This window comes from Ixodes scapularis, unplaced genomic scaffold (assembly GCF_016920785.2).
Source record: "Ixodes scapularis isolate PalLabHiFi unplaced genomic scaffold, ASM1692078v2 PGA_scaffold1__304_contigs__length_218370807, whole genome shotgun sequence".
Lineage (NCBI taxonomy): Eukaryota > Metazoa > Arthropoda > Arachnida > Ixodida > Ixodidae > Ixodes > Ixodes scapularis.
Genome location: NW_024609846.1, coordinates 19,355,517 through 19,382,713, shown reverse-complemented (window position 1 = coordinate 19,382,713; position 27,197 = coordinate 19,355,517). Strand labels below are relative to the sequence as shown.

The window sequence follows — 27,197 nt, the reverse complement described above, 5'->3', positions numbered from 1 at the left end:
AGACCAATGACTGACCACAATCGGAGGATGACAACCATCCCGCAGTGGTTCTCAGCACTTCAGTGCCGTCTGGAGGCAAGTTGGGTCACGAAATAGAAGACTTTGTCGTAATAGCACCGTCTAAGACCAATGACTGACTACAATCGGAGGATGACAACCATCCCGCGGTGTTTCTCAGCACTTGTGCCGTCTGGAGGCAAGTTGGGTCACGAAATAGAAAACTTTGTTGTAATAGCACCGTCTAAGTTCAATGACTTACTACAATGGGAGGATGACAACCATCCCGTGGTATTTCTCAGCACTTCAGTACCTTCTGAAGGCAAGTTGGGTCACCAGATAGAAAACTTTGTTGTAAAAGTACCGTCTAAGACCAGTGACTGACTACAAGCTGATAATGACAACCATCCCGCTGTAGTTCTCAGCACTTCAGTGCCTTCTGGAGGCAAGTTGGGTCACCAGATAGAAAACTTAGTTGTAAAAGTGCCATCTAAGACCAATGACTGACTACAATCGGAGGATGAGAACCTTCCTGTGGTAATTCTCAGCACTTCAGTGCCTTCTCGGGGCAAGTTGGGTCACCAGATAGAAAACTTTGCTGTAAAAGTATCGCCTAAGACCAATGACTGACTACGGTCGGAGGATGACAACCATCCCGTGGTAGTTCTCAGCACTTCAGTGCCGTCTGGAGGCAAGTTGGGTCACGAAACAGAAAACTTCGTTGTAGTAGCACCATCTAAGACCAATGATTGACTACAACCTGAGGACAACAACCATCCCGTGGTAGTTTTTATTACTTCAGTGCTGTCCGGGGGGACGTTGGGTCACCAGATAGAAATCTTTGTCGCAACAGCATTGTCTAAGACCAATGATTGACTATGATTTGGGGACGACGACGATCACGTGATAGTCCTCAGCATTTCAGTGCCCTCTGGACGTCCCCAATGCCCTGCGGATGTGTCTCAGCACCTTCCGAAATTAGGTTACAAGAATGGCTCAAGCATGTCCAGCCTCTACAGGCACTTAAGAGGAGTAAACTGATTTTTTCTCTCACTGTGGCAGTTGCAACTATCTATTGGGAAGGTGTTACAGGTTCTGAAAATCACTGGCCTAAAACAAACACTTGACTCATTGAAAGAGAACACCATTCAGAAATGGCAAAGCAGGATCTAGCATCCATGCTCTCTGGTGGGAGCAGTAAATCTGTCAATTATAAACTGAATAAAAAAGAGGAGAAATCTTAAATACAAGGGTGATTAGGAATTATTCATGCCTGTAGATTTTATTTAGATAAAAAGTTTCAAAACCCAAGCCTGTCTGGAATTATGACATGGGGAAAGCCTTGGCTGATTCGCAAATTATTTATCATATCATCTACTGCCACTCGTCAATCTGGCAGAATGAGCTCACAAGCACGCTCATTGTCGTCATTAGTCGTCGACACACACGGGCATAAGCTCCGTTATGGCTGACAGTTGTGGATCCTTCATACAACTTCTGCACCCATTCAAACACACTTCTTTGCAACAAAACATTTCCATAATATACTGTGCACAAAGGTTTTGATAGATATTGGCACCAGACACCCCTTCAGACCACAAAAACAGTGACTTCTCCACTTGTAGATATATATATATATATATATATATATATATATATATTTTGGCCCAGGAGATCTACGTACAAATTACAGACGGGGCAGCCTTTCTTTCTTGCACCGCTGCCACAACTACCACACAGTCACAACTGCCTGCACAGCAGTGACTGTAGAGACAGCAACCTTGTACGAAAAGGACTGACAAGACAGTGTGACCAACTCTAGGGTGCAAGATAGCAGAAGTGCTAATAATTTTTTAATCACTGTCGTACAACATGAATCCTTTTTAGCGCCTATATTCTGGCTCCGACCATACGTATTTCTCGATTTCTTTATTTCATGAGCCAATTTTGGTAACTGGATACATATAGCATATATATCAAGGCATTCTTGTATAGTCATATCCACTACATATGTGATTTATACCTTTCTATAGATTAAAACTTACCTACTTTGCTTTATTATGATCATAAACGTCAAAATCAAATCGGTTGTTTAATCTTCAGAGAGTGCTGAGTCAGTCACCTATGAAATTAGATGGTTTGTGTCACCGCTGTAGAGGGCAAACTTTCCATATGCAGCACGACTGCTAACTTGTGGTTTTTACATGCAACTTTCAAACCTGACCTTCCGATCTTCTGTGTACTAGATGAGTGATTATCGTTCCGCTAGCCCGTGGGTGACAGGTTTCCGACCCCTGACCTAGTACATTATTTTCCAAAATAAATAATTAAGATGCCCAAATCAGCCTTCATGACATTTTGTGTTTTTGCTAATTATGCAAATCTCTTCCGTAAGCAATTCGATAATCAAAAGTTTGAATAAGCAAGGCATGACTCTGGGGCTAGTGCCGAGTTATTAGCCAAGAATAATTTAAGCCCACATATTTATTGAAATGTGAACTGCAGCAAAAATACTAAAATACTGTACTCCATCTGTCTGTCTCGAAAACTTTATTACAGGCATATGAGAGAGGTAGTTTGAGGTGGCCCAGAGGGGGCCACCTTTCACAAACTCTAGGTCGGCTCCTTAGGTTAGGTAATCATCTCCTTCAATGTATTCCATTTCATTATAAAAATTAAATTGAATTTTTATCTTTGGGGCACGGTGTGCTCTGGGGCATGCTTTGTTGCAATGCAAAACTGTTGTCTGGTGAAGTAGGCATCATGAAAACACAGTATACTCCGCGACAAATTTTCTTGGGGATGCAGTGAAGAGGAGGAGAGCCCGCGCACAGCTTCATTCAGCGCTCAAAATGGGAGAGGGAACGCGTGACTGTACCCTCCATTGCATTGCCAAGAAAAGTTGTGGGTCTGTGTAGGGTGTTTTCATGATTCCTACTTCAACACACAACACTTGTGCATTGCAACAAAGCACATTACATAGGTAAAAAAAATGATATTTAATTTTAATAATGAAATGGAATATATTGACGGACATGATTACCTAACGATTGTTAGCTTCTACGATACTGTACAGCATGTGGTAACATGTGTACCGGGAGGCCCAAGGCATATATGCTGTCCACAGCACACTGCACCACAGGGCGAATATGATTCTGGTACGGTGTGGTTTTAGGTACACAGATGAATGCTGAATTAATTATTGTACCATTCAAGATGATATTCTACATTAGCACATTCACCTCACTCGTCAATTTGACTAGAAGCTTGTAGGTATGAGTAAAATACTGTGACTATAGGTTTGACTTGTGCCACATTGAACTTTGTATACGCAGTTTGGCACTCATGCCATCACCTATTAGATAACAACATGTGTCATGTGCTTCTGAGCTCAGTATGAACCCAATTTTCACTTTCACAGCTTTCACATATTTCCTAGTTCCAATAAACTAATGGATTCTCCTGACAGTTGCTGACTACTGTTGAAAATACAAAGAAAACACCTATGGTATTCCTAACATTTTTTTTACCGTGTGGTTAGGGAATTATTAACAGCTACAGGAAGAGACCGAGACAAACAACTGGTAGGCTAGAGACAAGCAAACCACCATTAATAAGTGAAACACAAAGAAAAACTGAAGTAAGGACTTACAATGTTGACAATTTAGTGCTCCATCCCAGTATCTTCCTGTTTCTCCTTAAAGTTCCTATCTCCAGTGACAAACTTATCAATATGCAAAGTACGTAGTTGTTTATGGCAGCAGTTTAGGTAGAAGCGAGTGGGTGCCAAATTTTGAAAAGGGACTCTAGGCAAGTATGTGATTCAGTTATATAAAACTCCATGTAATCAAAGGAACACGGATCCAGAAGAAAAACCCAGAGAACGGAGGAGACACTGACCAATGATTACTAAAAGATATTGATAGGTGTAGACGCATTTCTAAAGAGAATTGTCGACTTCATTCAGTCTGATATATTTTGTGTTGCTCTGCTTGTCTATGGGCTACTGCACCAACACACAACTTTTATTGTGCTTGAAATACATCAAAGATTACTTCACTACAATCAAGTTCAAACTTCTGCACTTTTCATCATTAAACGGCATTGTAGACCATTGTACCTTTGACCTCATACAAGCTGTAACAGAGGGGCTGTTGTTAACAACCACCAAGAATACCCTAGAGCTGTGGTGAAACGATCTGTGCGCATGTGTGTTTATGTGAGCGTAGGGGGAGGCGGCACTTTTAGACTGCCTAGGGTGGCAAAGTGTTAAGTCCACCTCTTCCTCCTTGCAAATATGAGACTAGCTCAACTTGGACTTCTGGTCTCTCAATAAAAAAATGAGGTTAGGAACAGTGACACCAGTGAAAATGATGTACAAGACTACTTGCACAAATTAATTGTAGGAGAATGTAACTACAGAAAGCTGCCCCATTATACATGAGTACAGTAAAATGTATTATAAAAAAGCTAGCTGTGAAATTAATAAAAACTAAAGGTAAAAATGATTCTCTACAATACAGAGCATCCACTTCTTGACCAGAAAGCTTGTCAAAGGTTGGTGTCGCTGATGATGCCCATTCAGCATTTTGAAGCCATGCCTAGGAGCACTTAGGCTTGTCGTAAACACAGCTGATGAGAATGGTCTTAGTGCTGCTCTTATCATAGCCTGCAAGGCGGCTGTTCGGTTGGCACAGCTAGGAAAACACACAAATGCCTTACAGCTTCAGATCCACAGGGAGTACTGCTTCGATCAGTTCAAACACCATGTTATGAACAATTGTTGTGTCCAGAATGCCGGAAAGTGCAGTGTCCAGTCGTCAGGCTGAAATTGAAATCAGGAAAACAGCATTTCTGTACATCCCACTGCCCTTCCATGGGGTGGGTATGTCTACTATGTGTGCATACACACAGCCACTGGTGCAGCAGGAATTAATTATATTCGGGAGAGGGGGGGGGGGGGGCGGGCTTTCTTTCATAATTGCGTATAGTAGTCAATGTACTGCACGATTGACGGGTACGGGCACAGCCGTCCCGAACCTTCGGGTGGTAGTCCTTCAATATTTGTCTTGCTTTACTAACAAAACAAAAAAATGAAAAAGTGATGATTTTAGGGAGGGGAGGGGGGATGGGCAGGTACGACCAGACTTGTACGTAATCCGTTACAAGTAACGAAATTACTTGTAATCCCTTACATTTATCAGTAATTTAGTAACGGATTAATTACATATTTTCTAGAGTAATTTCAAAGTAATTCCGTTACATTTTTTACGTAACGAGTTCCTTGTAATCCGTTACATTTTTTTGTCAGAACCAGCCGCCCCCCCCCCCCCCCAATTCTAAATAAAGTTTTTTTATTTTTTATTTTTGTAATGTCGTGCGCAGTGACACTTTCACGCGAATCGACCAGCGCAAAGAGAGGCTTGGCACTCTTCAGTTCCGCAAACCCTTTTTTTGCAACACCAAGCCCCTGAATCTATCTTTCTTTAGACGCTAACATCAATGTCACAAAAAAAGGGGGGGGGGGGGGGCAAGTCATTTTCGCTTTTTTTTAGTTCCCTTGTTTTTTTCCTTGCGACCGAGGACGGGGAGGAGGACACCAAGTGATTGTGCGCCTCTTCGAGAAGCTCGAGGCGGTAAGTGCACTGAAAAGAATGAAACCATTTTTATAATGTCACAACACGAGACAACGCTCCGTCTATCCTACCCTTTTTGTGAGTCAGCTTTTTGCGAGCAGACCTTTTCTGTGTACTCTCGTCCCCAGCCACCTAATAGGCGTATCCGGTATTGGCGACGAAAAAATAATCCAACGTTTCAACCTGCAAATACTAAAAAAATAAAGGGGAGGCAAAAAGAGAAAGTGTGACGGTTACGCTTATATCCTAAATGCCTTCTATTGGCGTGGCAAAGGCAAAACAATGTTTTCGCCCATACTGGAAGTGACGTCAATTCAAGATGGCGGCGTGCTTGCAGAAAAGGTCTAGTAGTCTTCCTTTCTTCCTGTTTTGCCCCAGCAGGACGCATCTTATCTCAAGCAGATATTTTTACAAATAAAACATAATGGTGGCTGACTAGACTTGATATTCTGGGCTTGAGAAGAGAGTGAAATTCGTGAGTGGGGCCATAGCGCGGCTTACTTAGTACTCTACCCTTTGCTGCCCGTGGCATCAGCGGACGTCTATCTGGAGAACACCGGAGTAAACTGCAGTCGGTCTGTGCTCTGTGCGTTTTTGAACGGCACCAAGAAAAGTGCACACGGCAAACGTGCGTTTACATTTCCTTGTTTTAACGGACGCTCTAATTAATTGTGGTTATGAGTGTCCTTCTTTTTCTTTTTTTACTTATATTTATATACTGGAAACTTTTTTTTTTATTCACCAACGTCTCAAGTGAGGCTCGAACTGGTTCAGAACCAAGGGAAGAAGAATATCGAGCCAAACCATATTTATTATTTATTTATCCCCTTACTGTTACAACTGTGTTTTGCTGTTAATGACTTCTACAGCTTCGCGATTTAACCATGGAGACTTTTAGTAGATGGGTCCGATGACTCCGATAACGATATCCGATACTTCTCCGCCATCTTTGCGTATGCATCATATCGTTACCGGGTACCGTTATCGCGGGTATCGGAGGTGTCGGTAGGATCTACTAAATCTCTCGAATAGCATGGCAACGGCTGCAACGACGAAGCTTTGCTCTACATTCGAGGTAAATAGTACTTCCCTTGCTTCGCTGAAAAAGCTCAATGCAGAGCATGAAGCATTTGTGAGGAACAATATGGCACTCTCGTCCAGTGCCTCAGCTCAAATGGTGTTCAGCGTAGCAGTCGACATATTAAGTAAGAAATAACGCAAAATGTCTGACGAGACTTTCGAGAGCCAGTTGTTGTTTAAAATACTCAAGGTCATTAAATGGAACAGGTGGCAACAATAAGAACTTGAATAACCCTCTTCCCTTTGTTTCTTACTTGAGGACAATAATGTTAAAAGTAACGCACGAAAGTAGCGGATTACTTTTTGGGGTAACGGTCAGTTACTTTAATGGGAGGGTAATTGTAATTGTAATAAACTACAATTTAGCCTCGAGTAATTGTAAATGTAATTCCTTACTAATTTACTATTTTTCAGTAACGTGTACAAGTCTCGGTATGACCTTTCAAACCACCCATCTGCCTGTGCCACCGCACACAGCATTTTAAGCATATAAAATGGGAGCGCATAGTTGAAGGGATTTTGACCAAATCTTTAATGCATCTGTTAGTCACAGGGGGACTTAACCACCAATATTAAGATGCAAACATAAGCCCTGTCTTTCCTCCCTTTGGCCATCGCCTCTCGTGCCGCAACTAGTGTCATGATGTCGTGTAAACAAGAGAAGCCTTCACCTCACAGGAAAAGACCAAACCTGATCTCTTTCAATATCTGCCTTAAAAGCCCATTTGTTAAAAACAATGCTCCTATCCAGTGATTTGGATACCGTACCAGAATGCTTTCGATGAACAGCTGGTGGACCAAATTTTTCTGCACAGTGCACCTACCGCAATTCAGATCGGCATGTTCTACCGTTGGTGACTGCATAGAAAGGGGTGTGCAGTCAACCACAAAAATGACACCTTAAAATGGCTTGATTGCGTCAAACCCTCTGGTAATGGAACTACGTATATTTTATTTTAGTGACGGGGAAAGAAGTTATAACTACCAATACATCAAAGCGATACTACTGGTAGATACCTTGATGATCGTACAAACTGTCAATTTTCGAACACGCAAAGATCGCCCAAAACCGTTTTTTTTTTTTTAATTCCTGCTGATAGAGAACCAGAAGCTCGTTCGCGAGTGATAATAGGAAGATCTGGAGTTCATACAAATAGACGGCGGCAGTCTTCGAAGTACGAAAACTCCCACCAGTACATCACATCATGCCGATGAGAACGGTCTTCTCTTCGCAGCACCGGCCCCAGCTTGCCCCAATACAGCGCTGAACGAATCTCGCATTGTAGTCGTTACGATTTGTCGTCGCCACGAATGAAAGATATAAGGGAAAATATTCCTAAAAAGCGCGATCACCAGAAAAGTTACGGTTGTGGAAAGATACAGTTTTCTGAAGCCAAGATTCTACTCGCGAGACAAGGAAAACTCACTGAAGATTGTCTCGAAATTCAGAAAACGAAGGAAATTGAATGTTTGCTGTTTATTATTTATAAGCACCGCAATCTGATGCAAACACCAGAAGTGTCGACAATCAGCTGATCGCCGAGATCATGTACTGCTACTATTCAACGCGCAGATCGGATTGAAAGATATGCGTTGCAAGCAGAAATAAACAAGCTGGTACATAGCATTACGTTACAGTTATGCGAAAATCAGTAAGTACATACGAACAAGTTCGTTGACAGAATAACCAACGGGAAGACAGACGTGAACCCCAAAGCTCCGTACCCGTCTTGGTTAGGGCTAACACGCACTGAGAGTGGAGAGCCAACTTGGAAACAGGCGTAGATAAACACTTCACGCGACAATATTTTGCATCCTTGTCACAGACGAAGGTCATTTTGTAGAAACTCTCACGCTGTTGTAGCCTCAAACACTTTGTACAACCAATTTCGTCCACCGCGTCGACCGCCACAAACCAGCCGCCATGTTTTAAATCCAGGATCAAGAAACAACCAAAAGCAAAGCGCCCAATCTTGAGCGCTCACGATAAGCGTAGTTCAGTGCTAGGTTTAGCGATAAGCGATTTTGGTGCAACCGAACAAAACCGGAACTTAGCTTAGGTTCCCGGCTAAGCTCCGCTTTGCGCTAAGCGGCGTTGGTGCAACCAGCCCTTAGCGTCTTTTCTCACATATAGATCCGCTTCAGTTTGCCTTTAAGCTTCGTGGTATTCAGGTGATCAAGCAAGCACTAACATACTATAGTCAGACACCGGTTGAAGATTTTGCCAGAAAATCCTCCCATATCCCTCATACGGCCAGCCACTCTTCTTTCTCGATGCGCACATTGTCCGCTTCCAAGGTGCATGTTGCATTGATGTCACAGGGATCGGCATTGCTACTTCCTTTCATGGTTGGTACGCGGATTGATTAAATCTCATGGGTGGTACGCGCGCGCCTGAGTGTTTGTGTGTGTGTGTGTGTGTACGAATTAAAAAAGGCGTACTGTCCTGGCATGAGACGATGGTAGGGACGTGTTCACACAGAGACGTCCATCGGGCAAAGAAAGGCTGCGTGCATGAGTGTGTGCGTGTGTCGTACGCCATTTCAATTCGTCCACCGATAACCTACAGATCTTTGTTCACTTAGGCCACAAATTACCTAAAAAAATGTTGCCGAATCAAAACAAAACTCATTCGGAAGAAAGTTTCTTCTGCCTCGTCGTCGTGCAAGTGCCGCAGACACGGCGGCTCCGCACGAAACCGTGTCATCTGCTGTGCGCCTTTCAGCTGACAGCGTGGTGGAAGCTACGTGTCAACCGGACCAATTAATCGTCGTCCTTGCATCACGTAACAGCTCTTCCCCAGTGCCCATGCGGCGGGAGCGCCGGGACGTGGAGACCAAGTTGACATTGAATTGGCGTAGTGGGCCTGTGTTTCCCAGCACGCTTAGGAAACGACGCAGCCCACAGCAAAGCGTGGCAGACGACGGCCGGCACTCATTGTTGCCTACCTGGCGGTGACAAATGGCGGAGTGAAGTGGCTCAGGCCTCCCGCCGGTCAGAAACAATGGTGCTCCCAGTAAAAAGAATAGGCCCTCGCCGTCGGGCAACGTTACTAAAACACTCAGTTGGGAAACCGGCCGTCGAAACCTGGGCCGGTGGCGTCCACCGAGACCGAGCTAAATGCGACAACAGCGCCACTCTTTTTCGTTTGTCTGTACTATGGTCACCTCGAGCTTTTTGAAAGCCTGTTTTTTGCGTAAAAACAAACGGAAAAGACATATTTTGTATGAACTTTATTGGAGTTTAGTACCAAATGATGGGCGCGTGATGTTTTTATCATCTTTAGTTCGCAAGGTTTTGCGGAACAATTAATATTGTTTTTATAAAACCATGCCTCAGCGGGCCTTTCAGGTAGCGCGTTCCGACCTAGGTACATTTTAACTTCAGGTGTTCAACGCGGCGCGTCCGCCGGGGAGATGGGGGTTCACCCCTGTTAAAGCCAGAAATAGGAGTTACGTGCAGTTTCTCGAGTGGCCGCTACGGGAGAAATGGTGGCGTTGTGTTCGTCATTAGCTCGGTGCTCGGAGACAGATTGGGGCCATATTTTTAGGGCTGTCTCTATGGGAGTTTCCCAACTGAGTGCTTTAGTAACGTTGCCGTCGGGGCATGCGATAGCGTGATCGGAGACGACCTCCGGGCACGTTGCCGGCCGCCTGTTTCGTGCCCGCGGTGGTTCGAGGCAGTATTTGGTCGCCCCCGCTCTGCTCGTTACGCCAGCGGAGTGAGCGCCGTTGACACGGTCACGGTACGGGCAGCCATAGCGATGCCCAGACGCCCCTAATTGCTTCCTTGTCCCTTTGTGGGGACTCGATCGAAGTCGCCTAGGAGTGACCTGGCCCTGTGTCTTCACCGAGCACGAAGGTTCAATTTATGGGATGCTCATTTTTTCCTAGTGGCCTTCGCGTTGTAAGCGTCAGAAATACCATGCAAAAAAGGCAGTGTGTGAAGCAAATATGGTTTTAAGGTTCCTTTCGCAGCACAGTGTTTTCATAGGAATAGCTTTTAAGGCCTGTTATAAGCCAAAGCAAGAAAAGCACAACACTTTCAGCGCGCCTGACGAGCACAGTGGCCTGAAATCCCTCGGAACATACTTGGTTCAACCTTTCGCCATTGAGCAGTGTGTACTTGTGCACATGTGTGTGTGTGAAAAAGGGGGGGGGGGGGGAAGGGGAGTAGGCAAGGAGACAGATGGACCTTTCTTTTCAAAATGAGGAGATCTATTGGCATTGCAGATTCTTGCAGCATGCTGAGGTAAAAATGTACTAAAACACTCGCGCCTGCTCACTAACCTAAATTGAGGCATAAAGTAAACAAAATAGAACGGAGAGAAGCGTATATTACATAAACCCGGAGACGGCGAGACGAGGACAGGCCCGTAGGAGGCTGTTCTTCTCGCCCATGTCGCGAGCGTCTGTAGATCAGTTGACTTAAGCCGTGGGCACAGGGTGCAAATGCATCTTTCAAAAGACAGTCTGCGTCTGAGACGTGTTTCTTCTTTTTGAAACGGTGCTGCAGTCACGCACAAAATGCCCACAGACACGCTGGAATGTGCATGAAGCGAACGCATTTTGCACTTGCATGAGGCGTGATAATTCTGTCTCCGTGTCTTCGGCGAATTCGTGCTGTGTCTTCTGTTGTTAAGATTTACCAGTAGCGCGTCTGCGGCTTTAAGTTTTCTCATTCGTGGCTTGAACGTGCGCGGCAGACTTGACTCATGTTTTCAGCTTCAGTTCTAGCCGCTCGTTCTGTTTAGGAACTTCGCTTCGGGCGGCGGGCTCAGCCTTCATCCATTGGAAGAGCACGGCGTCCAAACCTTCGACTGGACATTCGATGCCGAGGTAAAATATTGTGGCAAGGGCGTAGGACATCATGATCATCCCCATGTTGTCTTGAGCCTGCAGAAAATGTTGAACGCGACTCAATCAATCATTGCCGTTTCGATAGACGCTGTTTACGAACGAGTCAGCGTTTGCCCACACCGGGTGTGGGCACTGCACATGCACACAAGAACCAGAATCGGGCAGAGCGAAGCGTCTGCGCGTTGCACCGTGCCGACAACAGCGCCTCCACCGCGGTGTGGCGTCAGACCGTGTGTTGGTGTCAAAGTTGCAAGATTACCCCAGTTGCGCCAGAGCCGTGTATAGAGAGAGTTCGGTCAATGGGAGGAGCGGGCAGAGCCAAGGTGTGCACCAGATGCAGATAGAGGGCTTGGCATGCTCTCTTGGCCAACTAGAAGCTGAAAAGAATTCCGTATCGGTAGTAGCGAGAAACAGTTTTAACGAAAGCGTAAGGGTGAAATGTAGTAACTCTTTATGATCGAAAATAGGGTTAAGGTTGAAGCCTGGGCTGGTTGGTGTGACATACTTAAAAGGTTAAAACAGCGCAAAAGACAACGGACAGGGTAAAGAAGGACACAGACAGAGCGCTGACTCGCAACAAAATTTTTATTGAACTCAACGGTGCAATATATACGCACAATTGAGAACAAAAAGAAGAAAACCAGCCTGAAAAACACCCAAAAGCAAAATCACAAAAAAGGAAGCATCACCTCAAAAAGATAAACCAAGCTAATCAAGTTGCCAGAAAATCAATCTCCTTCCTAGATAATGCAACAGAAGGCCTGCTGACACACCGTGACACCCAATCTGTCTATTTCTAGAGCCTCCAAAATTTCACGTGTCAGCTGGTCCCGGTGGCGTTTTAAGACCTCGCATTGTTGGAATTGAGGCTGGCGTCTGCAGTCACGGCAATGTATGCCGAGGTGACCGGAAACCATCGAAGAGACGCTGTAAGCATGTTCCCCCAGCCTGTCGTTGAGACAGCGACCTGTCTGGCCAACATAATGCCTGCCGCAAGACAGAAGGAGGGAATACACAACTTTCTCAGCGCAGGTGACGTAACGATTCCGGTGCTTCGTAGTGCAGGCCCTCACCTCCCTATCAGAGGGATTAACGGCTCGGCACAATCTAGAAAGCTTGTCGGGAGCGGTGAACAAAACATCCACTTCACATCTGCCTGCAATACGTTTGAGGTTGTGGGCCACGCCATGCATATACAGAATAACGGCGAATTTTTTCTTTCTTTCTCGTCCTTTCCTACTGCTGGCAGGGATATCGCTCGTCTCAGGCCAAGTTTTGGTTTCTTCGAGCAGTGACTCAGCAACAGCTGCCAACACGTGTGAGGGGAACCCAGCAAAAGTGAGGTGTTCTGTTTGCTTATCGAAGCTAGGTTGAACTTTGTGAAAGCAAGACCTTCGCAAAGCATGTGTGTAGCAGGTCTTCGCGATTGCACGTTTTACAATTTTTGAATGCGTGGACTCAAAGGGACAGAAGAGGCTTGCCGGTCCGATTTTCATAAGCCCAGCATACATGGTCCGGGCACATTTTTAAAGTTAAATCTAAAAATCTTGTACATCCGGTTTCAGGTACTTCGTGAGTTAAAACAAGTGGCGAAAGACAGTTAGAAAAGCTGCCTAAATTATGAGTCATTGATGAATGAAAGGACAAGAGTCAGTTTCCAACAGGACTAAAAAAATCGTCTACATAGCGGAAAACCCTTGCAACCTTGGTACCCTCAAGGTGTTCTAGAATGATGCGATCAGTGCTTGCTAAGAACAAGTCGCTAAGAACAGGGGCGTTGCAAGATCCAATGCAAAATCCATGACGTTGCAGGTAGACAGTACCCTCCCAAGTCGAAAAGGTCGACCTCAGGTATTTGTCAAGGAGCTCTAAAAAAATCCTCAACTGATATTCCAGCCGTATTTTGGTAAGCAACAGCACCAAGCCTGTCAATACAATCACGAATGCAGACAAGAAGCTCATCGTGAGGCAAAGAGTAATAAAGATCCTTAATGTCAAACGAGCAGGCCAAATAATCAGTGTGTGCGTTTTCCTTAAGAAACGAAATGATTTCGTCCGAGCTATTCACAAGGAAAGGATCGTCAGTCTTTGACAAATTCAATCCTTTCTGTAGGAACAATGCGACAGCCTTTTGCCAGGTGCCGGCCTCCGAGACAATGACGCGCAAAGGGCAGTCTACCTTATGCGTCTTAGCAGTAAAGAATAATTCTAAACTTAGCTGCTTTCCTCCGTCGATTTTTTTGACAAGCTGATCCAGGTTTAGCCTTCTACACAGTTGTTTGGCCTCAAATTTAACCTTTTGTTGGGAGATGTCGGTATTCGACTGGAGCACAGACGATATAGCTTCCCGTGGCTTGACTTTATAGAGGTCAACTGAGAGGACCAAGGAGCCCCCTTCTTTATCCGATCCTAACAGAGTCAACGAGTTATCTTTAAGAAAAGTCACCACTTGCTTGACAGGAACCTTGGCAGCACCAGGACTGCGCCTCCGGTCACCTCGGCATACATTGCCGTGACTGCAGATGCCAGCCTCAGTTCCAACACTGCGAGGTTTTAAAACGACACCAGGACCAGCTGACACGTGAAATTTTGGAGGCGCTAGAAATAGACAGATTGGGAGTCATGTGTGTCAGCAGGCCTTCTGTTGCATTATCTAGGATGGAGATTGATTTTCTGGCCACTTGATTAGCTTTTTTTTATCTTTTTGAGGTGATGCTTCCTTTTTTGTGCTTTTGCTTTTGGGTGTTTTTCAGGCTGATTTTCTTCTTTTTGTTCTCAATTGTGCGTATATATTGCACCGTTGAGTTCAACAAAAACTTAATTGCGAGTCAGCGCTCTGCCTGTGTCCTTCTTTTCCATGTCCGTTGCCTTTTGCGCTGTTTTAACCTTTTAAGAAAATTTGGTGCACGTGATGTTTCGATTATGATCGTGCAAAAATATGTCAGAAACGAACGTGCCGCTCGTACGCTGTTTTGCTCGGACAGAGTGCGACCACTCGGACGGCATTTTTCCGGCCTATGGCGCATGGTGTACGGATTATGTCGATCGTTTCGCTAGTCGCGCTCATCCACCATGATTTTGAAAGACCGTGATTGAAGCATCACGTGCATTATATTTTCAGTCACCGAAAGTTACTCCGAAGCACTTATTAATTTCGTTTCTCGCGACCACCGCCAGGGTCTTATTTCCGACTTCGGGTTGGCCACTTTCGAATTTGTGAAGACGCCCTGGAACAGATTCAGCTCGTTTTCGGACAATGGCGCCTCCTCATTTGTCTCCTGTACTTCCCAGCGAATGGCCAAACTGTCTCTACATACGGCTCTGAGCTGTGGAACTCCGGCGGAAGGGGGCACCCCGCTCACTCACTTCAGTCCGCCTCGCGTCGTTTACGCCATCTTGATTTTCGTTACGCAATTGTGTTCCATGGAGCAAAGCTGGAACGCCATCTAGACGCTGTGCTTCGAAACGTACGCATTCCATAGAATATACTGCAGTCAACATAGCAGTCGACCGGCGCGTCAAACGACGGGAGGTGAGTCGTGGTGAGTGAAGGGGGGGAGGGGGGGGGGGAGTACTGCTGGTGCAAGCAGTGTTTATGAGCATTTCCGTAGCTATGCTAATCTAATAAAGTTGGCTGGTGTATACTCTGGAGTGTCTAGTTTCTGAGATTGCTTCTTTTAAGACTTTTACTCGGGGACAGCTTTTTCTGGCATTTCGGAAGTGAAGACCGCGCGCGAGCGCAGCTGTGTTCGGCGGTTAATGTGAGTGAGCGCCCGGGTGGCCATAGCTTCGGCTTCATTGCCAAGAATAGTTCTTTCCAAGTGTAGTTATCGTTGAGTGTTTTTTGTTTTGTAATTGTGCGGCGCTTTTGGCAAAGAACCTATCGTCAAAATATTCCGAGTTTTTCTTTTTGTATGTCAGCAGCCGGGCTGCGAGCAATGTAGATGCCATGTACACAAGTGACGGGTTAAAAAGCCGTGCTGCGGAAGACTTTATTAAAGGAGACATGAAGCGATTTTTCTACTTTGGCCAAATAATACTTAGAATAGCTCCCTAACGTTAATAACTGAATAAACTTGCCTTAGCTTTTCTTTCTAGGAAATGGCAGTCGCAAACAAATTCGAGAAATATGGGCATCGTTCATCCCCTCAACTCGGAGCCAGAACAAGCGGCCACGTGGCCTGGTGTCTTTCCGATGCCGCCAACGTTAATCATACCCACACGCTGGGGTTGGCAAAGTAAAAAACGCGTGCTGAGCACCAGGCATCGTTAGAGTTCGGTTGTTCTCATCATCACAGTGGTCGGCCACGAGCAGACTTGTACACGTTACTGAAAAAAAGTAACTGATTACAATTACAATTACTACAGTCAAAAAAGTAACCGATTACCGTTACTGATTACTGCCTCCCAGAAGTAATTGAACAATTACTGCAAAGTAATTGATTACTTTTCAAGTTACTTTCACGTTACTTCTTATTGCGATGACAGAAATACACAAATACACAGTAAAATATTGCCTACACAATTTTGTTTGGTTATTGTTCCCTTTTTTGTTTTCAGACCCGGACCTTGTCGTGTAGCTGACGCGTCGACCTAAGGAACAAAGCCACTAAAAAGTCAATAGCGAGTTCCCGCTTCCCGTCGACTTTATCAGCAATCTGCAACGAGATCCGGAACTCGCCAGCCAAGGCTGGTGGCGCGCTTGTAGAAGAGCGTGGCGCAAAAGAAAAAAGGATTTGCCGACTAATCCTAGTTTTATTTTTTTTTAGATGTTAAAAAAATGTCAATCATTTTTGCTCCATGGCTGAGTGACTATGTTGATTTTTGTGAGAAAAAAAAATTGTGGAATGAAAAATGTAATTGGTAATTGTGTAATTGATTTTGTAATTGATTACAGAAAAAAAGTAATTGAATTACTCCGAGCGTTACAGCTTGACAAATGTAATTGAAGCGTTACAAAATTACACTTAACTGTAATTGATTACAAGTAATCAATTACTTGTAACGCGTTACGTACAAGTCTGGCCACGAGCCACTACCCGAGTGTCCACCGAGGCATTGAGTGTTACGAGCCAAAGTCGAGTCTCGTGTCCAATTCACGAGACGCTCTCGAATGTCGTCAGACAGGTGGTTTTGATCTAACAGTTACGTTCTCAAGCTTTGTGAAAGCAAAACTGGAAGAAACAGTCCGCTTTTATCCTCGTAATTTCCCCGCGACAAAGAAGCTTCTGAATTAGTGCCGGTCCGCGTGCGAGTATATAGGTCAGAATATAGAACAGCGTGCCTGTGTAAAGTCGCCAGCATTCCAATCACATATTGTTTCATGACCCCTTTAAAGTCGCGAGGGCATGGCCACACTAATATGGACTCTTAGGTAAGCGTGCGGAGGAAACTGCGTTGCAATAGTCACTGACAAGAGGGGAACGGCAGGGCCTTTTTTTCAAAGGCCCGGCCGCCTACTGGAAAATAATTGGGGTTCTTTGGATATTTAGACAGCGTGGTCTGTCAGCCATTTCAAAGTCGCGCTCGGCGACTTTCGTCGTGCTTTGACTACGCGTGCACGGTCAATTAATACCCTTGTTACACGGGCACACTTAACTGCAGTTACGCTAAGTCACAGTTAGCGCACAATACTTGCGGACATTCTGCGGCTATGCAGTCAAAGCTATGGGCGAACGTGCGCTTGAGCATCTTGAGCATCTATCGAAGCAGTGCGCGCGCGCTCTTCACTTTTTCTGCAATAGCTGTCAGAGAGTATAGTGCGGTATCTGTGGTGCCGTGCAACAGCAGTTAAGCTGAGTTAACCGCGGTTAAGTGTGCCCGTGTAACAGGGGTATAAGACTCAAAAGATGCCTCGTTATCGAAGGTGGGAAGCTTACACCGGAGGCGGGACAACTAGAACTCCTCCCGGCCGTTCTCATTCTGTCAGTACCCCTCAGGGGTACTGACAGAATGACTTCACAACGAATACTCTTAAACTAAAATTCTCTATAAAGCCCCGCTCACATTGATAATACATTATACCATAGACTCCTATATACTGACAAAGCCTGGCAGATCGCCACGAGAAGCGGCAGCCGAACTGGAAAAGGTGGAGCGGCAGACAACGGATGAGAGGAGAGCCACGTGACTGGCGCCCCGCTGCGGCGGTACGCCGAAACACACTTCTCCCGAGCAAACAAGTGTGTTTCGGGTACTCGCCGCTGCAAAAGCTGTACGCTGACGTCCAGCTTCCCCGAGAAATGACTCTTTGATGCTCTGTGCTACCAGATCGTCGCGCTCCAAATCTGTGACCGGGCCACGGTGTAAAAAGGCTCTTTAGGTGTAGAAACTCCGCTCTCCGCCGCGACCAGATAATGAAAACCCCGCGCGCTTCGCCTCACGGAGCCACCCCCAGATGGCGCTGTAAGTTTGAGGCCATCCGGCAGCGCATTATGCGGCCTGTGCAAGCTGCCCGCTCGGCGTGCCGCTTGCTTTTAGAAGGCTACCGTTTCGCGTACGATGCGGTATGTAGGTGAGGCGATTCAACTATCATCTCAGTCAGCGAACAGTTTTCATAACCAGAACAATGGCAGACGAAAAAACAAGGGTAACTCCCTAATACAAGCCGACGCGGCGGTCTCCGAGTCAAAAAAAAAATATCCCGCTCCTGTAGATAACTTCTAGCCTAGCTTACATTCCGCATTCCGTCGTTTCAGCTTTTTCCAGTAGCACAATACTAACGTCGATAGGTGTTTGTAAAATCAATTAACTCTGATTGCATCGCAGGCAGATACGTAGCCGGGAGGAGGGGGCGGTGGAAGCAAGGGTCCTCGCCCCCCCCCCCCCCCCCCAAATCTTCCATTTTGCTGGCACTTCCTTCCCCTCCTCCGCCTCATGCAGCATTCTGCTATTCCCCCTCCCCCTCCCCCCCCTGCCCCCGAATCAAAATCCTGGCTACGGGCCTGAACGCAGGTAAACAATACCTTATATGCGACCAAAAGAAAAAAAAAATGCACAAAAATAAAGAATGGTTAACACAAACCTTGTTAACTGATGATACGGAACTGAAATGTTTTTACCGTTCACATTACTTTGCAAAAAAAAATATCTTGGGTTCGCAAATTCCCGTTGATTCGGCTTGACTATTACAATTTTTTTTTCAACATGTGGGACAGCTAATGTGATTATTCTTTTATATTTCATAGCAGTCTCTGGGTCCTAATAAATTCAACTGCTGACCCAATTGACACAAAGTTACACATTTTGCACGCAGAGGTTAATAAAAGCAGCATTCCTTCAAAGGTTTACTTGTTGGTACACTTGCATTTGCACGTCGCAGATTGCAGCAAAAGTTTATAGTAACCGCACTCGTCAGGGAAAAAAAAACAGGTTTTATTAATGACACTTCTGATATGAGTAATAACAATATCATCTCAAAATTACTTCAACAGAAAATTAAAAATAAAACGCTGTAAAAAATACTGTTAAAACATTCTTTAATGCATGACACACCCTATGGCTGCTTTTGGAGTTCTTTTTCCCATTACGAGGTGCACAGTCGAAACTCTTTCTTCTTTACTTGTGACTGCTTCTTTGCATCTCAGATTTTTTCCCTTGCAGTACTGTCGCATTTTCATGAGCTCGTAGTACTGAAGTATCCAGGCCATGGCGCCAGTCTTGTGCTCGTCGCAGGGAAATGACACCTCGCCACTTTATATGACGTGGTCGATCGTGTTCCAAAAGACATTATGCTCATCGCAGTGCTCCGAGAAGTACCGCTCAGCTACCCTCAATATCTTAAAAAGCTTAGAGTTCGGGTGGATGAGGCCACCTTGTTTCTTTGAGTTGGTCAAAGCCGCCTCAGGTGCCTGATTTCTTCTTACAGATAGAGAGTTCCTGCAGAGAGTGCAGCGAATGTACTTCCTATCCGTGGTCCCCCTCTTTTTCTCTTGCTTTTCCCAAAACCGCTACCCTCTTCCTTTTCCCAGGTCCCCGCACATTCCAGTCAACGGTAACCTCAGACGGCGCCAACACAAAGCTACACTCTAAAAAAAAAGGGTATCACCTTACACCCTTTTGTCCCATATAATACACCCCAAAACTTCATTTCGACGTACAGCGCCCTATAGTCGAACAGACGGCACCAAATTTTACCAGGGGCTTGATAACGGTGCGATATAACTTATTAAATTGTTAAAGTACGTATCAAAGACCAAAGAAAGAAAACACGGAGCTTTTGCAGTACGGCGAAGAAAACTCAGATAATCTTTTTTGTAGTCAATAATACGTACATCAGCTATCTTAATAAGTTGTACCACACGGCTATTAAGCTCCTCGTAAACTTTGGGGCCGCCTGTTCGATTATGGGGCGCTGTACGCCGAATTAAAGTTTTGGGGTGTACTATATGGGACAAGGGGTGTAATATTACACCTTTTTTTCTGAGAGTGTACCGACAGATCCTCTGTCAACGCGGTTCTCCCAAACCAATCAGCCGCAAATATTTTTCGGCCTTCGGACGTGTGAGTCATGCATTCGGCAGACGTCTTGATCCTGATCGTCTCTTTCACTAATATTAGCAATTTTTTTTTTCTAAAATTTTTATGGTTCCCCAGGTTGAAGAGCAGTTGGCGCATTCATTTAAATGTTTGGCTATTTTCGAGTTCGGATCCTTTTTACACTTCTTTTATCTATCACTCACCATTGCAAAAAAAAAAAAAAAACACAGGCGGCGTAAGCAATGGGTTGCCCCGCGTTCTGGCGAAGGGCCGGCGGCCGGAAGGCCTGAAAGTTTTGGCGCCCTCTAGGGGCAGTCGGAGAAAACATAGGAAAGGAGGGGGAGCGATGTGTTCGCCGTTCCGATCGGGGCGAGGAGAGGAGTCTCTACACCTAAAGAGCCTTCCTACACCGTGGACCGGGCACTCTACGGCTCCGTCATCGAACTGCCAGGTTTTGTGAGCATAGAGGAGGCTCTGATTATACAGAAGACGAACTGCAGACACTGTCTGAGGATATCCCTCGTATGACGGTCGTATTAGTCATACAAACACTGTCTGCAGACACTTTCAAATGTATGAAACGTTTCGAAGATGCTTGAGGCATTTTCCGAGATAATGTCTGTAGTGAGTGTAGTATTTTAAATTCTTCTACTTCCTGGTCTAAGCCAAGTAGATGGCGCAACTGTGCTCCCGAAATATATAAAAAAAGAAAAAAACAACAACAGGAAGAGCACGGGGGTCGTTCGAGAGAGATTCTGCCTGAGAGATCGTGTGTCTTGTGTCTGATTCTCTCGTCCGGGATGAGTTCGCTGGACTCGACCGGCTACCGCCGACAGAACTTCAAACGAGGTGGGCTGGCTTGGAGCAACCTGCCCTAGGCTGTGTTAAGTGAGCATCATGTGTTTTGTACGAGTTATGAGCTGTGTCTCTGCGGATTTATGATCAATTTACAATGCCGATACTTCTTGCATCGCTGTAATCTGTCCGTTCCTTTTTTTGTATGGATTCTTTAATTTTAGCAGCTGAGCCAACTCCGGTCGTCGCTTAATAACTCACCTGCAGGAAAGGCTGGTACGTCTTGCGTTCCCTGCTTAGAACAATGTTGACGACAATCACCATGGGGTTTAGGAGGTACACGCCGAACGAGAGCCGACCCAGCGGGTACCAGAGCGGACAAGCCAGCAGCTTGTGGATCAGCCCGCCGCAGCCTGACGCGCAGGCGTACATCGTCCAGGACACGGCGAAGGCCCAGGCGAACCTGTGCAGTCCGGCGAAGAAGGCGGACTCGAGCGCCTCTGGCGCCCGTCCACGGCTCCAGCTGTACACGCCGAAGACCGACGCGAGTGCCGCTATCGCCGCCAGCGTCCACGTGAACGCTCGCGACCATCGGCCCAGCTTGCGGGGCTGGGCCGCCAGGCAGCCGAAGAGGACGCCCGTGAACAGCTCCGGGGCGTGGGTGAAGGGCATCTGGTGGACGTAAACGGACGTCTCCTCCACACTCCTGCGGTGGGCGAAAATGGCAATAAAGAAAGAAATTACTTTTCTACGGCCAATTCACCCTAAGAGGAACAAGAGGGAAAAAAGCGCGTTTCCTTCCCCTATACTCACGTTCCCCCAAGCGGACACGACAAGCACGTACCCAGGAGAGGGGGCGTCGGGGGGGGGGGGGGGGGGGGAGGGGCATGGGGCCCGGGCTTTCCGAAGCGAAATCTTCCATTTTGCTGGGTCCTCCTCTGCCTCCTCCCCGTCATACAGCATTTTGTCATGGGCGGTCTCCTCTTCCCCCCCCCCCCCCCCCTAATCAAAATCCTGGCTACGTGCCTGGGATACGAAGAGGGAGGAACGAGAGGTTTTTCTCTTTCTCCAGGCAGACAAGAGAAAGGTTCCGCCCTTCAGCCTCATCTTCTATCAGTTTCGTTTTTCGAGCATGTCGATACAGTAAGCTGTGCCGGGTGACCGCGGCGCTAGGTTCTGACCCTGGATACGAATGCATCGGGGGCGGCAGCCGTCTACCTCGACTGGGCCACCCCTCTGGAGCCCCTGCCTTCACCGAAGGAGCGACCGTCAGGCGCCAGGAATTCGCTATTAAGAATGTACATCGGACGGCCCGCCGAGGGTCGCCTTGGCTCTTTGGCCTGCTCGCCTGGGCCGTCACCGGGCCTCCAGGACTCGCGCGGCGGTTCGGAGGAACGGGTCGTCCTCATCATGCATGGCGTCTTCGTCAGCGCCGGGCCGCCAGGGCTTTCCCAGCCCCAACGCACGGGCCTGCGGACGGCACCCTGGAAAGCCTGCCAGGACACTTCTGCCAGCTGGACGGGGGACCGGCCTGGCGAGCAGCCTACTGGGAAGCACTGGGCCCACATCGCCCGCAACATCGGCCCGCGCCCCCACCCGCGGGCTTTATTGCGCATCGTCTGCACCTCTCTGTCATCTATACGTCGTCGTCCTCCCGTTGTAGATATCATCTCATAATCATCATCACTAGACGTGGCACCGCGGGCCTCCATGGTACGGGCTGTCGCCTTTCCGCGGTGCCACGGCTCTCCTGAGCCAATAAAGATGTTCATTATCACCATTATCATCATCAAATGTTGAGTTGATTGAGCTTCAGCGGCAGCGAAGGCCGCATGTAATTCCGTCCCCCAGTCGAAACGTAGAGGACATTTTGGTTCCCCTGATGTTTTTATCACTAATTTTACGAAACGAGCGAACGAAGCCGTAAGGAACACCGAAGTTCCGGAGCAGTGCCAGCAGCGCTACGTACACTGGGCTAAAATGGCTGCCTCCTGACTGCGGACCGAGGTGTTGATGTTGACGACGTTTTGAAAACAACGGGAACTGCGTCCAAGGCAGGCAGGGTTTTTTTGCCCAGTGCCTGCGCCTTCTGTGCTGGATTCGGTTCTGTCTTTCGATGACGAGTGCCAACCGGCAATCAATGTGGTTTTGTATTTCTGCGTTTCACCAACGTAGCGGCAACATCGCCATGGCAGTGTTGTGCATTGTGACCAGAAGACTGGAATTATTGCCGATGTGATCGTGTGTTCGCGTATCAGTGGTGTAACAACACGATGAGCTGTCTGGCATTGATGCCGCTGGTCGGGCCGTGATCGGAGGGGCAGGTTGTCGCAGGTTCACATTCTGCTTTACATTAAAAAGTTTAAGAGCGCTCGAGGGATTGCGCTGCAATGAATCGACCTGCGGATAGTCACGTTGGAAGGCTGGTCTGGCCAGTTTGGCTGTCGTCTGCGATGTCCTGTTGTCTCCTCCCCGAGAGCGGTTGTGCCCTGGGGACTGAACAGTATGCAAGTTATGGCGGAAAGTACGTATATTTACAGTTTGAATTTTTAGCATCAAGGAAGGATAATAGGTAAAGTCGACAAAAAAAAACTATCCTTTATTTTTCTGTTTAAATATACTACGGCTCCCGGAGAAACTGCCCTCCAGGTGGCGCGCTGGGATAAGCGCTGGAAGTTTTCGAGCTCACCACGGCTACGGCATGCTGTGCGGGGAAGCAAACACATGGCTTGGAACCGCAGTGGAGCAGCTTGTTCTATTGGCTTTCAAATAATTATGGCATGATCGTTTACTTTTTAGTAAGATAGTCATACGCTGAGCCGTTCAAAATACTCTATGAGGCATGACATTACTGAAGAGAAAAATTAACATTCTGGGAATAATATTTATTGCTTAGGTGGTTACCAAAAAAATCTGTACCGTTTTTTTATTTCCTCTTTTCTCAGGGTTTTAAAGTATGAGTTTTAAAGGCGGAAACGCAGAGCTGGGAAGTAGAAACCTGGTTAGTGTGCTCTTGTATCGATGTTTGTATGTGTCGTGTATGCGTATACGCTCAATGTATATGTTCAGCTGATGTTTGTAGTATGCATAATGTATCTACATGCACCATGCACTATTGCACTTCGGGCCCGAAGGGCCCGAAGTGCATTTGTGCGATGGTGGCGTGCGCAAATCAAAATATGTGCTGTAGCGCATGAATTGGGCGGTACCTAGCGCCACCTAGCCTAGCTACTTGCACTTACTCTGCTTGACCCTGCCATCCGGTGGCAAGCGATTTAACTTTCTTTGAAGCTTCGCGATAATTTCTTATTACTGTGCAACAATGAGCCAAGTAGGCTACTTCGAATTTGCTCTTTTGAGAGCGGCTTTTGGTTTTGCAAATGGCTTGCGACTTCTCCATGATCTGCTGTTGACGAAGAAATTGTGGCTCGAGGAATAGCAAAGATAAGACGTAAATTGCGCGAACTAACTGGGTATCGGTTGTCTCCGTTCAACAACGCAGTGCTGACGACAAGAAAACTGAATGACTGCATTGGAAACGCGAGTGTCTTTACCTGGGGGGGAAGAGGGAGGGGTGGAACGATTCGGAAAGAAATACAGTTCGCGGAAAGCTCGTGTTAAGCTTTTATTTGCTGCTCCTCTCGCCCTCTACACAAAGACGCAGCGTCCTCGCGCCTTGTTGAGCTCGACTTGGTCGATTTGGGGCCGCCTTAGTGAGATGCAGACGACGACGCTGCGAAAGCCCGTCCTATCTCCAGTTTCTTATTTATTTATTTATTTATTTATGCACATACCTACATCGGCCAGGGGGCATTATTGTAGGGGGATTACATGAAAGAAAATACATGACAAACAAGTAAAATAACAAGAAGGCCTAAAATAACCATTCTGATGTTAGCCTGAGACTGAGGCAGGAAAAGAGGAAGTTTCAAAGTAGAAGAAAAAGGAACAGTCGAGGATACGTAGAGACGTATCCTCGACTGTTCCTTTTTCTTCTACTTTGAAACTTCCTCGAGGTCTAAGCATATTTTTAGCCTAGCCATTTGCCGAGCTCTGCCATAAATGAGAGCAATAAACCATGTTGAAATAACCTGAGACTGGAGTAGAGAAGAAGCATCAAATCGTAGAAGGGACAGAAAATAGACAGGACGACGTCTCAAACTCAGCTAACTTCATTTATTTTGTCCACCTCCTTATATAGTCCCAAACTCGAGGTCATCTCCACCAACACAGTTTTGGGACTATATAAGGAGGTGGACCAAATAAATGAAGTTAGCTGAGTTTGAGACGTCGTCCTGTCTATTTTCTGTCCCTTCTACGATTTGATGCTTCTTCTCTACCCCAGTCTCAGGTTATTTCAACATGGTTAATATTCACCAGCTCGCCTGCACCCTTACTATTTTTTCTGAGAGCAATTAGCTTTTAAAAGTACCTTGCTAGAAAGTAAACGCTTCAGCCTTTTTAGAGGGAGAAGTCAAAGACAAATTTGGGGGTTTTACGTGCCAAACCAACGACGAGCATGTGGCACGCCCCAGCGAAAGACTGAGGATTAATTTCGACCACCTGGAGATATTTTGACGCGCAACCGAAAGCTCGGTAACACGGCGCCTTCTCCGCAATAAGCCTCCGTCAGATGCGGGCTCCTCGGCCGGGATTCGAACCCGTCACCTGGGGATCCGTAGGCCGGCGCTTTGCCACAGAGTCACCGAGGAGGCTTTTTAGAGGGAGGTGGTCATATTTGGTACACTTTATACTGATACTTTAAAAATAAGCTATATAGCTAATAATTTTCATAATGAAAAGATCAAGAAAAAACTAGAGACTGAGGATCACGGTATAGAAAAGGAAAAAAATACGCGCAGCGTCTCCAACTGTGTTATTTCTAAGAAAGTGTAACGGAATACAATTCTGCTAAGCTTAGGGAGACGTAAACCCCGCCCACTTCTTCGGAATCTCGGTCATTTTGTCTTTAGAGAGAAATATAGGATACCGCAGGACGATTTCATTGGAAAAACCAGAAACCCAATCATCAAATGATCAATGTCATTCTGCTGAGCGACGTTCTACCGTTCTTAAAGCGTCAGCGTCTATAAGGCAAGAAAGTGAGGGAGACGAGGAGACGCGTGCGCACGAGGACATCAGAACACCGAGCTCTCGTTAGAATGATGAGTGGGCAGACGCGAAGATAGATGCCTTTTTGTCAAATCACTCTTCGAACGCGTTCTAACGTTCAACACCAAGATTCGGCGTTCGCTGTCAAAGAGTGAGTGGGGACAAAGTCAGCTAGCTTTGCCCATCTGCCCACTCATCATTCCAACCAACGCGCTCCCATCTCCTCTTCTTGAGTTGCTACCCGTATAAGTTCACTAAATTTCACGTACCTGATATTTGTGGTCAGGATCATAATAAACGGCAGGTAGCTGTGAATGTAAGTGACTGCACCCGTGGTGATGCACGTCGCTATAATGATGGCAACCACGATGGCTAAAGAAGCTTTCGGCCACCTGAAAATTCAGAAGGGTATAACGGGGGCAGGCATTTGCCATAACGATTTTATGCATCGTTTAGAGTTCTCAAGTTATGACAAGAACTCGCGTTCAGTCTTGCATAAATGCCTGCAAAAAAACTGCCCCACAATGCAGTAGGAACAAGATTATTATATTCTTTTATTCTGCTCAGTCAGTGATTTGGGCGTCTGGATTCGGTGATCGATATAGTCCCTGACAACTTAAGAAGGCTGCGAAGAGTTTCGATTACATTATTTTCACATTGCAGCTAATCTAATTAGGCGATACCAAGGAAAGAATCACGAGACAAGTCCCGGTGAACGTAAAAATTAAGCCCTGCATTTTGAAAGAGGCGGTACAACGATATTCCAGTTGGAATGTCTTTCGCTTTACACGAGCTTACTGGCACTATACTCCGTTTCACCTTATGTTGACCCGCAGAGAAGGCTAGAAACGCGAGCTCATAGTGTTGGGAGCTTCCCTTGGTGCACGAGAGCTTGTGCCGCCGAGATACGCCCTAGAGCAAAGAGCTCGCACTTGTAGCCTTTCCTGCGGTACATCATCAGGTGAAAAGGAGTATAGTCGGACCCAAGTATACTCTAAACTAGCACGCGACGAGACTGACCGAGGAACTTCTTTGTTTCGGTAATATTTCAAGGATAAAAGCGAGCCCTTTCTTTCAACCTCTTCTTCCCAAAGTCGATCACCTTTTTGCTCTTTCTCGCGTGAGTTTAAACCTGGTGACGCCAGTCTGTAAATAGTCCCCAACCACTTTTGGTTCCAAACTAGACCGTGGGATTCGCAGTATTTGCGAAATCAAATATTCACGCTATTTTTCTAAATTG

The 27,197-nt window shown here is 46.3% G+C and overlaps 1 protein-coding gene across 1 annotated transcript; it reads right to left on the bottom strand.

Annotated features, from left to right (window-relative positions):
- Positions 1-11,424: 11,424 nt before the first annotated feature.
- Positions 11,425-26,276, bottom strand: LOC115313931 (nose resistant to fluoxetine protein 6-like). The gene is made up of 3 exons (XM_042290644.1): positions 26,227-26,276; positions 21,114-21,551; positions 11,425-11,552 (listed from the first exon to the last, which is right to left on the bottom strand). The coding sequence occupies exons 1-3, from the start codon at positions 26,247-26,249 to the stop codon at positions 11,426-11,428; spliced, it is 588 nt and encodes a 195-aa protein (XP_042146578.1). The 5' UTR covers positions 26,250-26,276; the 3' UTR covers position 11,425.
- Positions 26,277-27,197: the final 921 nt, after the last annotated feature.